The sequence below is a fragment of the Macaca fascicularis genome, chromosome 7 (genome assembly GCF_037993035.2).
Source record: "Macaca fascicularis isolate 582-1 chromosome 7, T2T-MFA8v1.1".
Lineage (NCBI taxonomy): Eukaryota > Metazoa > Chordata > Mammalia > Primates > Cercopithecidae > Macaca > Macaca fascicularis.
In genome coordinates, this window is record NC_088381.1 from 69,949,159 (window position 1) to 69,966,706 (window position 17,548).

At 39.0% G+C, this 17,548-nt stretch overlaps 1 protein-coding gene across 44 annotated transcripts in view; it reads left to right on the top strand.

Moving 5' to 3' along the window:
* Window positions 1–17,548, top strand: part of AKAP13 (A-kinase anchoring protein 13) — a 351,999-nt gene that overhangs the window by 120,295 nt on the left and 214,156 nt on the right. For all 44 annotated transcript variants that reach the window (XM_005560406.5, XM_015453327.4, XM_015453326.4 and 41 more), the window contains exon 3: window positions 14,749–14,896. In XM_005560406.5, coding sequence (XP_005560463.3) covers window positions 14,749–14,896 — 148 coding nt within the window. The remainder of the gene's footprint in view (window positions 1–14,748; window positions 14,897–17,548) is intronic.

Below are 17,548 nucleotides of genomic sequence, written 5' to 3' on the forward strand. Positions count from 1 at the left end.
AAACATTTTGTGTTGTATGGCACGAAGCTGATTGCCTTTTCCTTGTGTCTAGAAACCACAGCAAAGACAGAACAAGTCAAACTGAACTTCTAAGCTTCTCTTTGCCCCAAGACAGAGGGCATGCCATTCTTTTAGTCAACCAATTTGGATGTCACCAACACCTGATGACAGGTAGTGGTCGTGTGGCCAAGAATGCGAGCTTCTGGGGACTGATCAACTTGCTTCCTTTAGAACTGACATCCCCAAAGTGGCGGCAAGTGGGAGTAGGGTATGATGGCAGCAGCACCTAATCACCCCCCTCCACCCCCACACGTCAGACTGGTGGTGCTCCCTGGGCAACAGGTGGGCACCTGCTGTTGGAAAAGTTTTCAGTGTTCTTCTTCTGAGACTTGGCCATGAGTGCATGGCAGGAATGGGGGCCATGGATCCTGGCAAGGATATATTCCTAAACTGTCCTTGAGGGTGTAGGTCCCTCCTCCTTTTCTCTGTGGCATTTTGCTTTGTCCATTTGATGTCCTGTCTTTACAGATGGGTTTCAGCAAGATGTTCTCAAAGCATTTCAAGCAGGAATGAGCTATGAGTAATATTGATGGAGCCTCTGTTTTCCTCAGGCACTTTGTGTAATTTTTTTTTAAGATAGGGTCTCACTCTGTCACCCAGGCTGGAGAGCAGTGGCACAGTCTTGGCTTATTGCAGCCTTGGCTTTCTGGGCTCCAGCAGTCCTTCTACCTCAGCTTCCTGGGTAGCTGGGATATAGGCATGCACCACCGTGTCTGACTAATTTTTGTATTTTTTGTCGAGATGGGGTTTTGCCATGTTGCCCAGGCTGGTCTTGAACTCCTCAGTTTAAGCAGTCCACCTGCCTCGGCCTCCCAAAGTGCTGGGATTACGTGCCTGGCCTTGTGTAGATTTTTTTAAAGGCAAGGGGTTGAAGTGGGGAATTCCAGCCCTCTGACAGAGGTGGTGGTACTGCTGGCTCTTTAGTTGAGTCCTCTGTCATATTTCATCTGGACCACTCTTGATGCTTCCTAAGTTCTTTCTGTTTCTGTAGTTTCCTTGCTCTGTCCTGTTCTCCACAGAGGAACCACAGTAATCCTTTGAAACATGAATCATGAATCATGTCACTCTTCTTTTCAAAACCCTCCAGTGGTTTAGCATCACACTAAAAAAGAAAAAGAAAAAAATCCATATTCCAACCTCGCCTTCCACCCAGTGTTTATTCATTTGCTCCTCCAGACTGACTTTGCTATTTTTTGAACACGCTGAGTTTTTACTTGCCTTGAACTCAGTATATTCCCTTTGCCTTGACTGCTTTCTTTGTCTTCCCTTAATTTGCTTCATTCAGGTTTCAGCTCAAATTTGGCTTCCTTGGAGGAGCTTTCCCCGACCACCCTGTTGGGAAAAGTATCCTGTCATCCGTATTTCAGACAAACTTTAATCCCTTTATGCTGTCTTACCCTTTCTAATAGAACTTTCTCTCTAATGTTACTTTCTATAATTTGTCTTACCTGCTAAAATGCAAGCTCCATGAGGGCAAGGGGCCTTGTCTTTCATGTTTGAGGCCTAGTTCTTAATAGTGTCTGACACATATTACAGTAAGTTTTGTAATGAATGAATTCATTTTGCTGACAAAATAAATGAGCTTCAAGTGGTTCTTATCTGGGGTCTGTAGCTATTAAGTGATCCTGATTCTGTTTCCCAGCCTCCATTTTTATACTTCACTACCATGTGTGGTGGTTGATACCTTGTTATCGAGTAGCATGTTGCATTTAAGAAATAGTGAGTGCTAAATAATATTAAAGAGTTTTGTGCATATGCTTACTTTATAATGGTATTAATTTCCCAGAGAAACGAAGCTACTCTGAGAACCATTCATGCTACTTTGAGGTAATACTAAAGGACCAACAGAACGGGATAGCTCTGTTCGTGATTAAGGTTTTTAGATTTTTTTCTTCTGGTAGGATTTCTGTTTTCTAGCTTGATGGCAATAACATCATATATTTATGTTCTCATCTTAAGGAGCCTTGGGGTCCTACTTTGTTGTAACCGTGCCTTATGAATTTGTCTGTCATTTCCTAGAGCACTCCACTAAATTAGGCTGCACAAATATAACTCATTTATCCTATAATTAAACTTTGTGATATTCTCCTTTTGAATGAATTCTGACATAAGGAATGCCAAGGAATAGCACTTCGGGGTATTCACAAAGTTAGAAATACAAGGTTTGTGTTTCTTTGGGGTTTGCTAATTTTATAAGCGCCATTATATCCAGTATTTAGAAACTCTCAGGTCTGACAGCTGAATGGTTTTGGATTTAGTTTGTAGCCTCTGTCACCTCCCCTCACATGTCACCCCTGTCCACTGGTTGCAAATATCATTTCTTTCAAACAGAATTTGAAATCAGGTGAGAGAGAATCGGTATTCCTCAGGCTCCTTCCAGGTGACCTGTGTTTGACAAGACTGTGGGAGGCCTCCCTGCCCTGCGTTTTGCTCAGGCAGTCAAGGGCCTCCTCTAATCCCTGCAGTCCCTGGTCCTTGCTTCTCCTACTATGCTTTTTATACAGCTGCAATTGTTGCCTTATGTGTCTGTCTCCTTGAAGAGTCTGTGAGCCCCAACAGGGCAAGAACCGGCTTGTCTCCGTAGCCTTAGTGTGCCATAGTTCCTCACCTAAGTCTCCACCCCATTGTTGAAATGAAGGAAGGAAGGATGGGATAAGCAAGACAAACTTAGTATTTTTATTTGGAGCATTTTATGTTTTATTTTTTTTAAAAAAAGATGAAATACATTTTGTTCAACTCAGTATATCCTGATTTAGCACTTGCTGTATCAGGCCTTTTGAAGAGATATTGGGTGTACAAAGATGAACGAGATGCAGTCTGTGGCCCGGCTTCACTGTAATGGTGTAAGCTTTCAGAGAGTATGTGCCTGCTTGAGGTGATCTGTCTTGAGCTTTGAGCAGCACTGGGCTTAGACATTTCTCCGCAGAAGTCTTTTTGGTCATATTCTTCAGGGTAGAGTTTGGGCGTTCATCTCCCTGTACCTAGAGAAGTCAGTATATGTACTAATATAGCATTTATTATATTAGTAATAAATGTATAATTATATTAGTAATACATTTTATTGCTAGTATACAATTATTGAAGTAATAAAGTAAAATATATTAAAGGAAATGTTTAAAGGAACAAAATATTTTCAGATATTTTAAGTCTCATTTACCTATCAATATTGTTTCATATAATGTTTGTATTTTGAAAAATGATCCCAGCAATGGATGGCAATTCTGTATTTGCTAGCAGTAAGTCATTTGAAAATCCTTTAATTAATGCAGGCTAGCTTTCCACCTAATTATCACAGATGAACAATTATATCTTGTCAAGATTGTATCATCCTGAAAGACTTTTATAGTTACCAAGGGTATTATTAACAATAGATGGTTAAAATAAAGAGAACTCTGAAATATTTTAAATGGTGTGAAATTGAGTGTATTGTGAATCTGGGAAGTGATCATTATTTTAGTTTAGCAAATGAAATGAGCTTTCTGAAAGATTTGAAATGGGAAACAAGTATTTTAAGTTTTGGCTGCAGAGTGCTCACTTGTGGCTGCCATTAATAGATATGGCAAATCCCATCTTTTTAGGTGGCACTTGAGTTTGGGTTCCTCTTGGGTCCATAGGGCCATTTCTGAGTTCAGGGCACTGGAATAGATAGATGAAAGATATGTTACGAAAAAACCCATGGAAGGCTAGAGAAAAAAAAAATTTCTGAGTTTGTTGATTTTCTTCAGACACCTGTCTTCCATTGTTTGTTCTGAGGAGTTCTTTTTAAAAAGTCACTCCTTTACATGCTGCAAGTCTTTTATATTCTTGCCTCTTTTGGCTTTGTTGATCCTTTGTTCTCTGATTTCTGCTCTTCTCCAACTGGCCCTTCCTTGTTTGGCCTGTTTCTCTGGATCCATTTCTTCTTACTGCCCTCCCTTACTGGAACACCAGGGTCTAGTCATTGGCTCTCTATTACCACAAACTCATCTACAGTCAAGGTTTTAGTTCTTAACTTAGTGCAGGTTGACTCTCAGATCTGAGTGGCCAGGCTAGCCCTTTTTTGACAGCTTGCCCTGTTACTTACCTGTTGGATATAGAATAAGTACAAATATCTATCTTGTCTACCCTGCTGATACATGAAACTTAAGATTCAAAGCCTCATCATCTTATCACAGATTATTCCCACAAGCCACTAGTTTTCCTTAGAGATACCCCTTTTTCCTCTTAATTCTGCTTAATGCTTACTATCTTCTAGTCCCATCCAATCGGTTGTCATATTTCATCAAATTATTATTATTATTAATTTGAGAGACAGGGTCTTGCCCTGTCCCAGGCTGGAGTGCAGTGGTGTGATCATAGCTCCCTCAGTCTGCATCTCCTGGCTCAAGAGATCCTCCCACCTTTGCCTCCCCAGGTGCTGGGAGTACAGACATGAGCTACCGTGCCTGGCCCAAATTACTTTTAACAACTTTTTTCCTCACATTTATCATTTTTTTAGATTGTCTTGCTACCGTGGCAGTTAAGCACTGTTTACTTTCTCACATTGTGTTTTTGTATTATTTTCCCCAAATGGTTTCTTTGTCTCTATTATTTTTCCTTCTTAGGATATGACTGTGAGAGAAATCTTTCTGGAATATTTGCTGCCTTTAACACCCCCGACCCCCCATTTTTCTTTCAATATATACCACATAAGACTGTGTCTTTTTTTTCCCCTCGCCTACACAGGTTCAAGTATGAATCTTTTGGCTTGCCATTAATATTCGGCATAAGCTGATCTCTGCCATCTTTATTCACTCAGTTATGGAACAACTTCCTACTGCTACATAGGCCTTGTGTGAAGTTTCAAAAGACAGTTCTTGCTTTCCATAAGCCTCAGGTGGTAAAGAGAAACATGGACAGTGCAGTGCACACAATTATACATCTCTCTGACTTTGTCGCACATGTTTGGGCCCAAGCAGCCATTGTGTCTGGGTTTGGATTTACGCTGGGCATAAGCAGACCTCCTGCTTCTCCTCCCTTCCCCACCTCCAGACTCTTCCATCTTTCTTGTTCTCAGCACCCTCTTTCTCCTATACCCTGTAGTCCTTCGATGCCTGCGACTTGCTTGCTATGTAACATGTTCCTTCTATCAACAATGACCTCTTCACACATATCTCTTTTTTCCCACACCTAACTCTGTCTCCTCCTCTTAACTTCAAGGTCGGGATATAGAGGAAGTACAGACTTAGGAATCCTGCTTGGATTTGAATCCCCGCTTGACCTTTCTAGCTTTTTAAAAGGCAAGGTTTAAAAAATACTCTCGGCAACAGCTTTCTCATCTCTTAAGTGGAGATAAAGATACCTTGCAGTATTTGCAAAGCACCTCGGTCAGCCATGGACAAGCTCCATGCTCTCAGTGTGAGGCTGAAGGAACTTCTACATTTGCTGTTAATGACAGAGCTTTCTCCACATCTGTATTGATAGGGCTTCCCACAACCCCAGCCCTTAATTTATTTCAAAATCTTTTTACAGTTTTTTGTGGGAAGGCTTGGAGGTTTTACAAGTTTTTATTTTTATGTTTTTAAAACTTTTAATGTGGAAATAATTCCAAAATATTAAAAATATTAAAAAATAATTTTATAAAAAGTTTTCCAAAAGTAGTACAAAGGATACTCATATATTCTTTACTCAGGACAACACCTGTTGTTAACATCTTACGCCATTTGCTGTATCATTTTCACTCTAGCTATTTACCTGTAGGCCGACAATTTTTTTCCTTAATTATCTGTCAGTAAGTTACGTGTATCCTGGCTGTTTATTTCTAAAATGCTTCAGTATGTATTTCCTAAAATAGGGATATTCTCCTTTGTAATCACAGCAGGATAGATACTGCTCTTTGTCATGTCTCTTAGCCTTCTTTAATCTGGAACACGTCCACACCTTTCTTTATCTTTTATCTTTTCCAGTTTTGAAGAATACAGTGCCTCTCCTCTCTCTTAATAGACTTTCTCATGGTCCGACGTTTCCTTGTGATTAGGTTGAGGGCTTGCACGCTTGGTCAGAGCACTGCATAGGTAACCTTGTGTCTTTCTCAGTGTGTGACTCTGGAGACACATCTGTCATCTGTCTTTATTGAGATCTTTATTTTGATTTACCTGTTCAGTGTATTGGCGGATTTCACTGAATGAATACTACTTCTTTTTTCTCTCTTTTAACTAATAAGCAATCTATGGGGAGACACTTAAAAGACTGTGTAATATGTATGCTGTTCCTCGTCAGAATCTCCCTCTGGATTGAGCATTCATTGATAACTTTTTGCCAGAGTGAATCTTTACCATGTTTGTGCAGTGATAATTTTACTATTCCAGCAATCTCCCCTCTTTTAGCAGTCGAACCCTGTCATTCTTCGATACTCATAGAAACTCCCTTCTCTGCTATATAATTTATCTATTGTTATTAATATGGACTCATGACTTCCTATTTGTTAAAAAATTGTTTATAATTTATTGCTGTTCTTGATTGTTTAGTCGTTAAATTGTCCCAGGTTTGTACAGAGGAAGCCACTGGAGTCTGGCTTCTGTGTCCTTAAGACATGGCCCAATTGTTTTTTTTTTTGAGCACTTCATTGTTTTCTGTCAAAACAAGATGTTACAGTCTGACCCAGGCCTGGAATCAGCCAAGTCTCTGAAGGGACTCAGTTCTTTTTAGTGGAGAACGGTATTAGCGACCAATATCTGTGCACTAGATAATGTTCATTGCTGCTGAGTGTTCCTCTGTTGTGTGAGCCTTTAATGAAATTGAACACTGGCTACCATGAGTTGCCAAGTTAAAATGCCATGACTTTGCCTTTTAGCCTATGGAAAAGTTGTAGCTACCTGTTGGTGTTTGTTTGTTTTAGCAAAGTAACTGGGCAAAGTTTTATCAATTGCCTATCAATTGTGTTTAAAGGAGAGAATGAAGATAGTTATGTGAATACAAGCAGTGTTGGTTAATGAGATTTTGAGGGTTTTTTGCTTTTTTTTTTTTTTTTTTGGTACTGTAATAATTGCTACCTAATGGAAAGGTAATACCCTGTAATAACACTCAGTTTTTACTTAGTTTATTTAACTCCTTTGTTTCACTTTTCCCAAATTTGCAGTGGATATAAATCCTGTCATTTTGTCAGACTGGGAAATAAATTTGGCAAGACCTGTGAAACTTTTATGATTCTGGATTGAAAGGTAGTTTTTGCTATAATTTCACAATTCTTGGAGCCTACAAGAATGTCTTTACATAAAATATGTGACTGCAAGATATAAAAAATAAACTCAGAAATCTACATTTTATACCTTTTAACTTCCAATATTTGATTATAAATTATTTGAGTAGATATTTCTTGGAAACTTTATTCTGAAATAATTTCAAGTTTATAGAAAAGCTGTAAGAATAGAACAGATATTACATCTTATAAACCTTAAGCCCCTATTTTCCAACTGTTAACATTTTGCCATATTTACTTAATCTTTCTGTCTGTTATCATTTCTTTCCTGAACCATTGGAGAGTAAATTGTAGGTATTACATCCTTTTACCCCAAATGCTTTGTTGTGTAGTTTCTAAGAACAAAGGTGTTCTTCCATAACCACAGCATGATACCAAAACCAGGAATTTTAACATTGGTCCCATGTTAATCTGTAAACCTCATTCAGATTTTGCCATTGTCCCAATAATATCCTTAATAGCAGCATGTTTTTATTCAGGATTCACTCCAAAATCATGTATTGTGTTTAGTTGGCAAATCTTTTTAGTCTTCTTTCATCTGGAACAGGACCTCAATCTTTGTCTTTTGTTAGTGACATTTTCTGAAGAGTTACAGGCCATTTTTTACATAGATGCCCCTTCAATTTAAGTTTGTCTGATGTTTTCTTATGACTAGATTGAAGTTATGCATTTTTGTTAGGAACGTTATAAGTGATGCTGTGTCCTTAGTGCGTGCTATGTGAAATGTGATGTTAGCATATTTCTCTATGGTTATTTTTACTTTTTTTTTTTTTTTTTTAAATCACTTGATACAGGTGTTACCTGCCAAAGTTCTGCTTTCCCCTTTGTTATTTATAAGCCGTAAGTGAGCATTTCTCCAACATCTTTGTTGCGTTTTTAGCAACTTCCTTAACATTTTAAACATCTTTTCTGTTTTCCAGTTTTTAACAACAAAGATGTTAAAAATCAGAGAACTCAGAAAAGCACATGGTGTATTAAAATTCCGTCTAGGAATAACTGCCATTAAAGTTTTGGTGTCTCCCTTTCTGTCTTTTCAGGTGCAACTTACTAGTCTAGACAAAGCAGGTTTCTCAGTGAATAAAACATGCTCTAATGGGGTGCACATCCTGGTACATTATAATAGTAGTCATTTATTGAATATTATGTGCCAGACACTTGATATGGGTGCTTTCCTTTTATCAATCACCTAATTCTTCAAAACGACCTTATGAGATAAGGTTGATAATTCTTGTCCTCCCTTACGGCATAAGGAAGTTAAACAACATACCCCAAGTTAAACAGATATAAAGCGATATACCATACTGTGATAAAGACACAGGCAGGTTGGTGTCAATGATCATATTCTTAATCACGGTGATACACTAACAAGTTATAAACTAACAAGTTAACTCAAGGCGGTGATAATACTGAACTGCTGTGAGTAGAACTATGGGCGGTGATAATACTGAACTGCTGTGAGTAGAACTATGACAACACTGTTACCTATAATCTGTGATGGTTTGTACTTGACTAGTGTTTTGTCTTATAGCAAGACCTCCATTCTTTCTGTACGTGATGATGTCTCTTAAATGGGCCTGCCGTGGCCTTCCTCGGTCCTCCCTGTGGAAATTCTCCCCCTTTGCCCTCTCCTTCCCTTCTGCTGACCTGTTCTCAGTGGTGTGCTGGTTAAAAAGAAAAACAGAAAGCCCTGATTTATAGCATTTGCCAATTTCAGTGGTGTAAATACTCCCATAATGGTTTATTTCAGGCTATCCAGGGCATATTACGAATACAGATTTGACAAGAGATATGAGTTGTGAAGACATGCAGCAGCACACCATTATGTGGAATTTCTGCTGTCTGGATACAATAGATAGAAACCTCCAGAGCATAAAGTATAGTATGTTGTGGTAAATAATTAAAAAGTGATAAGTTTTGAATATTTATGACATTTGTTTTTAATGCAATTTACTTAATTATAAGCCAATATAATGTAATTTTTAATAATGGCTATGTTTAACAGAATTCCTTGCAGAATTCCTGAAAATTTAATAATGAGCACTCATGAGTCTACATAAGCCAACTCCAGTATACCACTGACTTTGCTGCTGACTGGGCCCACCTTTGAAAATCTATGGCTGACACTTTCTTACTATCTAAGATGACATTGATGTCATCCTGTCTTTCACCCTTCCTCCTACAGGTCTTTCTATCTCATTCTCCTAATCCGTATCTACCACCTTCTCTGTCCAAAGCCCTTTTTTGTCCATTCATCCCTGCATTGTAATTTGCCTCTTCCCATCCCCCAAATACCTTTCCCTTTCCCATCTCACTTCTTTTTTTTTTTTTTAATCAAGTTACTTTTCCCAGTTAAAGGAAAGCCTCAGACCACTAGTATCTTGGGACATGGAGCATCTCCCAGCAAGATGTTGGGTCTCATGAGGAGAGGAAGTCTTTTGTCTAGAAAAGGAAAATATATTCTTAGAATTCCAGGGTAGCAATCTAAGTGAAAAAAATTTTTTTAAACTTAATATATAAAGGAAGTTACAGTGCCATTATTATAGTATGTAGCTACTCTAAGAATTACTTCAGGATGGGGAAAAGTGAGACCATGGCTACCATTTAAAATCACATTGTAAAGTAACTCTTTTGTAAAAACCTGTTTTTATTTGCAAATAAGTGGTTGATAGTGGTATTTTATATCACAGTTTATTTATATAGGGGTGGGGGGGGCTAACCTATATTTACAGAATAAGGGCTAGTATAGATGTCTTTTCCATTAGTTTTTATGTCATCTGTTAGCAAAACTAATCAGGACCCTGAAAAAATTGTCAGTTTCAGGGAGACATTTCTCACTAATGATGAAACATGGAAAATATCTGTGTAAGGGGATCACACTGTTTCTTAAGTTCAGATTATTGGAAGAGAGTGGTGACGTAGGTGTGTACTCTTCCTGAGGTTGGGTCAAACTAAAATGATAATTGAGAATGTCTTGAAAATTACCCTTGTTAATATTTTATTTTATTTAGAAACATGGCAGACTTGTTCACTGTGTAGCCAGACTGATGTATCTATTTATTCTGTAGACTGGTCTTTCCCAGGGACAGCAGAGTAATTTATTAATACTAGGATATTCTTTAAAGATGGTAGGATTAAAGCATCGCAACAAAAATTGTTACCTAGATCTGTTTTTCCTTGTTATTTTTTCATCACCATTCTACTCATTTAATCTTTCAAAGCCATCTCAAGTAATAGTAGGTACCTGGTTCTGCTGGAGTAAAATGGGAGTTAGTGGCTGAAATGCAGTTTGTTATTTGCTCTCAGTGACTTTATCAGTGTGCAGAGAATACTCCTTCAAGGAAAACAGGTATTTTTGATTCCAGGTGCCTTTGGAATCTAAATTTCAAGAGGCTTTGAAATGAATGGAGCTTTTGTGTTCTCTTCTATTGAATTTTTTTTGTCATGAGGTAGTGTGACTTAATATTAAAAACAGAAACAAAAACAAAAAAACTACAGACCAGGAGCAGTGGCTCATGCCTATAATCTCAACATTTTTGGCAGGCCTTGAGGATCACTTGAGTTCAGGAGTTTGAGACCATCCTGGGCAACATACGGATACCTGATCTCTATAGAAAATTTAAAAAGCAGCCCAAAGCGGTGGCGCATGCCTGTGGTCTCAGCTACTTGGGAGGCAGCAGGGGGAGGATCACTTGAGTCCTGGAACTGGAGGCTGCGGTGAGCCCTGATTGTGCTTGGCAACCCAGCCTGAGCAACTAAGTGAGACCCTGTCTCAAACAACAACCAAAACCCTAACTATTAAATATAGGTAATACCATTCAGGACATAGGCATGGGCAAGGACTTCATGTCTAAAACACCAGAAGCAATGGCAACAAAAGCCAACATTGACAAATGGGATCTAATTAAACTAAAGAGCTTCTGCACAGCAAAAGAATCTACCATCAGTGAACAGGCAACCTACAGAATGGGAGAAAATTTTTGCAATCTACTCATCTGACAAAGGGCTAATATCCAGAACCTACAAAGAACTCAAACAAATTTACAAGAAAAAAACAAATAACCCCATCAAAAAGTGGGCAAAGGATATGAACAGACATTTCTCAAGTGAAGACATGCACACAGCCAATAGATACATGAAAAAATGCTCGTCATCACTGGCCATCAGAGAAATGCAAATCAAAACGACAATGAGATACCATCTCACACCAGTTAGAATGGCAATCATTAAAAAGTCAGGAAACAACAGGTACTGGAGAGGATGTGGAGAAATAGGAACACTTTTACACTGTTGGTGGGATTGTAAACTGGTTCAACCATTGTGGAAAACAGTATGGCGATTCCTCAAGAATCTAGAACTAGAAATACCATATGACCCAGCCATCCCATTACTGGGTGTATACCCAAAGGATTATAAATCATGCTGCTATAAAGACACGTGCACACGTATGTTTATTGCGCACTATTCACAATAGCAAAGACTTGGAATCAACCCAAATGTTCATCAGTGACGGACTAGATTAAGAAAATGTGGCACATATACACCATGGAATACTATGCAGCCATAAAAAAGGATGAGTTCATGTTCTTCATAGGGACATGGATGCAGCTGGAAACCATCATTCTCAGCAAACTATCGCGAGAACAGAAAACCAAACACCACATGTTCTCACTCATAGGTGGGAACTGAACAATGAGATCACTTGGACTCTGGAAGGGGAACATCACACACCGGGGCCTATTATAGGGAGGAGGGAGAGGGGAGGGATGGCATTGGGAGTTATACCTGATGTAAATGATGAGTTGATGGGTGCTGACGAGTTGATTGGTGCAGCACACCAACATGGCACAAGTATACATATGTAACAAACCTGCACGTTGTGCACATGTACCCTAAAACTTAAAGTATAATAAAAAATATATATATATATATGAAAGCAGTTTAAAACTTACTTGTAAAAAGAGGTTCATATTGAAAGCATTGCTAAAAGGATTTCATCTGCTTATAATTAGCCACCTCCTCTGTCCCCAAAGGAAGGCCCAGACATCACTAGTATCTTGGGGCACAGAGAGTCTCCCAGCAAGATGTTGGGTCTCATGTGAGGATGAAATTCTTGATCGTGAAAAGGAAGATATACTCTTAGAATACCAGGTTAGAAATCAAAGTGAATTTTTTTTCCCCCCCTGTAAAAGTCCAGATAGTAAATAATTTAGGCTGTGGGCTAAGTTCTCATGTAATCATTACCTTCTATGGCCCATTGTAGTGCAAAACTGGCCGTGAATGGTGGGTAAATGAATGGTCTGAGTTCAATTAAACCTTTATTTGTTGACAGTGAATTTGAATTTTATGTAATTTTCACATTAAAAGGATTAAAAGGCCTTTTTTTGTCCCTAACCCTAACCCCCACCCCCACCCCCACCCTCGCAAAATGTAAAACGGGATGGTGGGAGGCTGGAATTGACGTGTGGGTCATAGTTTGTGAAACTGTGCTGCAAAGGATGGAACTTTTCATTTGTACTTTTTTCAGGCTATGAGGATATTTCAGTACCTTGAGAAATAGACTCTTCTCATACACGCTGCAAACATCTTCTTAACTGGTTGCATCATGCCAAAGGAGATTACACATATTACCAGGCTAAGCTTTTCAAAAATGTTTCCGAGAGAGTCTTATAAACAAGACAAAAGTCTAATTCTGGGTAGTAACTGAAGTCAGTGATAATTCTGTTTTACCAGCCGTGATATTCCTTGGATTAGGATACTGTTGAATGCTCCACTGTGATAGTCATAGTAGTAGTCATGGACCCGCTGGAGCATATTTTGTTAATAGACCTGGTTCCTAGGTTTGACTTGATGGTTGTTGCTTTTTAGTGTTTAGTAAAAAACTACCTTCTGCTCAGTTATACTGCTGGGCTTAGTAAATTGTGACCACAGGGTGGTATGGTTCTCTTGTTGGTGTTAATTGTTGCTAAAATTGAAAGGAAAAATCTTCTGTATGTAATGAGAATTTACTCCTCTAATTATGATGCTAAAATGGTCCGGCCTTCTCTAAATTGATTTTTCTGTAGTGCATTATTAAGATTTATATAGTATTACATCTCAGTGCTTTAAACCTTGATGCTTTGTAATCTTTTGTTATGGTTACAACAGGAATTGTATAGTTTGTAATTGCGAGAATGCTAATAATTAGGACAGCATTTCATAGAATATATTTAGCCACTGGTCTTGATTAAAAAAAAAAAACTATATATAAAAACTACTAAAGAGTATTTACAGCTGGCTATGGTGGCTCACTCCTGTAATCCCAGCACTTTGGGAGGCTGAGGCGGGCAGATCGTCTGGGGTCAGGGTTCGAGACCAACCTGGCCAACATGGCAAAACCTTGTCTCTACTAAAAATACAAAAAAATTTAGCTGGGTGTGGTGGTGGGTGCTTGTAATCCCAGCTACTTGCGAGGCTGAGACACGAGGATCGCTTGAACCTAGGAGTTGGAGGTTGCAGTGAGCCGAGAGCATGCCACTGCACTCCAGCCTGGGCAACAACAGGGAAACTCCGTCTTACCAAAAAAAAAAAAGCAACTGAAAGACAAAGATGTCTTACCTTCTAATAGTTGCAAAGTCATAGACAAAGTTATTGGCCCAAGATTTTTTATCTGATTTTATGGGATTAATGTAGGGATAGATAAAGAAGAGCAGGAATGTCAGATGGTTAGGAAATACAAATTATTAGAAAAGCAGCCTCCTATTGAAATAGGTTAAAAATATTATAGACGGAGAGTTGAACATGTTCCAGGAGCTTTCCTATACAGTCATGTGCTGTTTAAACTATGGGGATATGTTCTGAGAACTATGGTATTAGGTGATTTTGTTCATTGTGCAAACATCATAGCGTATACTTACACAAACTTGGATGTTGTAGCCTGTTATGCACTTAGGCTGGAGCCCAAGCTCGTCTTCTTTGCATTCTCCCCTTTCCAGGCAAGCCTATTGCTGGAGAATGTATGGACTTGGTAATGATTTATGGGATATGGAATTTAGAGAATTATTGTCAACTGGAACACAGGAGTTAAGAAGCATTCTGAGTACAAGGATGTGATCATTTATTATACCCCCTCCATCCTCTCTGCCTTATTTTTGGATTTTCTTCTCTATCTCCCCCGCCCTTCCCCTTTTTAACCCATTGATCAAGTAAAGTTTTCCTTCATCTTATTGGTTAACTTATTTGTCTAATCACCTCCACTAAAATGTAAATTTAGAGAAGAGAGAGCGATCTTATTTTCAGGTTCATTCTGTATTGTGAATGCCTGGATAATTGCCTGGCACATAAGTGCTCAATCTTTATACCTGTTTCAGCTTACTAGAATGGGGGCATGGTTTAGACGGTATATTTGATTTTCCCTTAAATATGATGTTTGATAAAGATAGGCTGCGAAGAGGAACCTTACTAATGTAAACTTGCTATATTGTTTCCTTTCCTAGGGCGATTGTGTTGTTACAGTGCTGCTTGCTGAAGAGGACAAAGTTGAAGATGATGTAGTGTTTTACTTGGTATTTTCGGGTTCCACCCTCCGTCACTGTACAAGTACTCGGAAGGTCAGTTCTGATACATTGGAGACCATTGCTCCTGGTAAGTATTTGAATGGGATCCTTACTAGCTTTTCCTAGTTCTTAAACACTTTTATTCTATGTTTATTAGTATAGAGTAGTGACAGGAAGAGTGAAGTGTAGGCAGTGTAAAAAAATTTATTAGTTTATAAAGCAGTTTGAATATCTGGTCCTGCTGGTATTGGAGCAGATTGCCAGTTTTTTATCGCTGTGCCGTTTTATATGTATTATTGTTGTGTCGGCCACCTACCAAATTCTGTAAATTATAACTTATTTAAGAACTGGGATTATGACAGTTGAAAGCTGGTTTATCCTCCTACTTGGTAAAAATGATGTTGAAAATTCAAGGATTTAAAGATTCTGGAGAGTCTCTAGGTATATTATTTCCAAATTTTTATGGACAGGAAATAAAAGAAGGCAGTCAGGATAGATACCGATTGCTTTTCTGAAGAGTATTAGGTATCCTTCCTTGTAACCCACAGCTCCAGTCATCTTGTTTCCTGTGATGTATATCACATCAGAAAGGCTTCTCTGGAACTTGAGGTCTGCTCTCTAGCAGGTGCCATCCAGTATCACCATTGCTGAACATTTATTATGTGTTGGTGGTGGGGAGAAACCGCTTCTTAACCTAGGTATAATTGATCAGTCCGTGACTCAGTTCTCATTAGGAAAGGAATTGAGGTAAGTTTTATAAACATAATACTTCCTATACTAGGAGCACTTTAGGGTTAAAGTTTGAGGACTGTGTGTTTGTATACCTATGTGTGCATGTGTATCTAGAAAGGGCATATAAGTAGATACAAGGAGACTGCAAGCAGATAAAAGGGAAAAGGCAAATATAACAAGCATGGCCTGTGTCCTAACTGTGATCCTCAGTCACAGATCCCAACAAAGTCTGTTCTCTTGGTGGAGAGGGATGTACCTCAAAGCCCTTAAGCCTTTACTGGTAAGGTCCTTAAACCAGGATGGGCAGCAGGCAATTACTTTCCCAGAGTCGCTGACCTTGTATGACAGCCTGGAGCTCTAAGTTTGTACCAAATCCTTGAACATTGTCCTCAGCCTACCTTTCTGAGCTCTAGTTCACATTTCTTCCCTTGACTTTGATTCTAGTACCTCTTTATATATGTCTATATAAGTACCCTTGCCCTGCCTACCCAAACCAAGCAGAATGTATATTAGACTCTGCGCCTTTCCTCTAATTTGGTCCAAATCCTGGGAAATCATTCCTGACCCGTTTGCTTTGGCCCTGGAGTCCTACCTAGTACCTGGCTTTTCTTTCATTTTCTACGAATTTTCTCTCGGCTTAGCCACATTCCAGTATTTTCCATCATGCTTATGAGGTCTGATAACTCCCCCCTTCCCATTGGCCTGAACATTCTGCTTCCTACCTGAATTTAGTCAGGCAGCTGATATGAGGTGCCTCATCACAGCAGAGGTGACAAAAGGATTAGAGTCCCTGAAAGACCTTTTACCTCTGGAAGGCCAAATGGAGAGTAAGACAACACTTCTAACATATGAGCCTTTGATATGTGTGCAAGGGTATCAATGAGATCCTTAGTTGGTGTAGTAGAAACTCTATTAACTAAGCAAAGGAGATTCCTGACCAGACCCTATTGCTCTACTTATCACATATGAGATTTTTCTGGTTATTTGTCTTTTTCAGCTACTGTCATTTGGCTTAGTTTGGTAATTTATTGTGGAGGGGTAGAGATAGAGGCATTTTGGGGGTTAACTTGTTTTGAATTTCTTGTTTATATTATGGGGTAAATTCTTTAGCCTGGACCTAAATGTCTTTAAATCTGCCTTTGTGGACTTAGACTTGTGCCTTCCCTTCCTTCAGGCCCTTACTCAGCTATCACCTCAGTGAAGCCTTTCTGTCCAGCTTATAAAAATACACAGCTGCCGCCTCTCCACATTCCCTATCCCCCTTTCCTGCTTTATTTTTCTCCATTGCACTTTTCAACTTCTCACATATATTTTACTTATTTATCTTATTTATTTTCTGTCTGCCCCAACTAAAGTGTTAGCTTTATGAGGACAAGGATTTTTGTTTGGTTTCCTCACTGGTATATGCTAAGAAGGCTTGTTCTAGGAAACTGTCACTTGATAGAACAACATTTCTACTGTGTCACACATCCTGCTTCCCAGAAGCTGCTCTTGTAGAAAGATGTGTATGTATGTGAATACACCCATACTCACACTCACATGTAACCCCCTCCCCGCCCTGTTTTTTTTTGTTTGTTTTGTTTGTTTGTTTGTTTTAAATAAATTCAAAAGGAGTCTCTGGCTTGTTGAGTTGCATTTTTAGCTTGGAGAAGGAGTCTGATGATTTTTGTGCATCAGTTAGCTGCATTGATAGCCTCAGATTTCCTGTTTGCTGAGAGCAGTGCTAGATTAGTCAAGAATCTTCATGGAAAGTCCAGTCTTCGTGGAAAGTCCGTGCAGTGCACTGTGCATCCCAGTTCCTGGATAAGTGTGCATAGTCTATTTGTTGCAGCAGCTACTGCCTACAGGGATGTCTCTGCACTCTTTGTGCTTACGTGTGGGACGAGCTCTGCAATTCCTAGTCATTTTGGCTAAGAGAAGAAACAGAGCTTTGTGCCTTGTTCTTGCCCCCCATCCCCCACCCCAAAAAGGAGTCTTGCTCTGTTGCCCAGGCTGGAATGCAATGGCA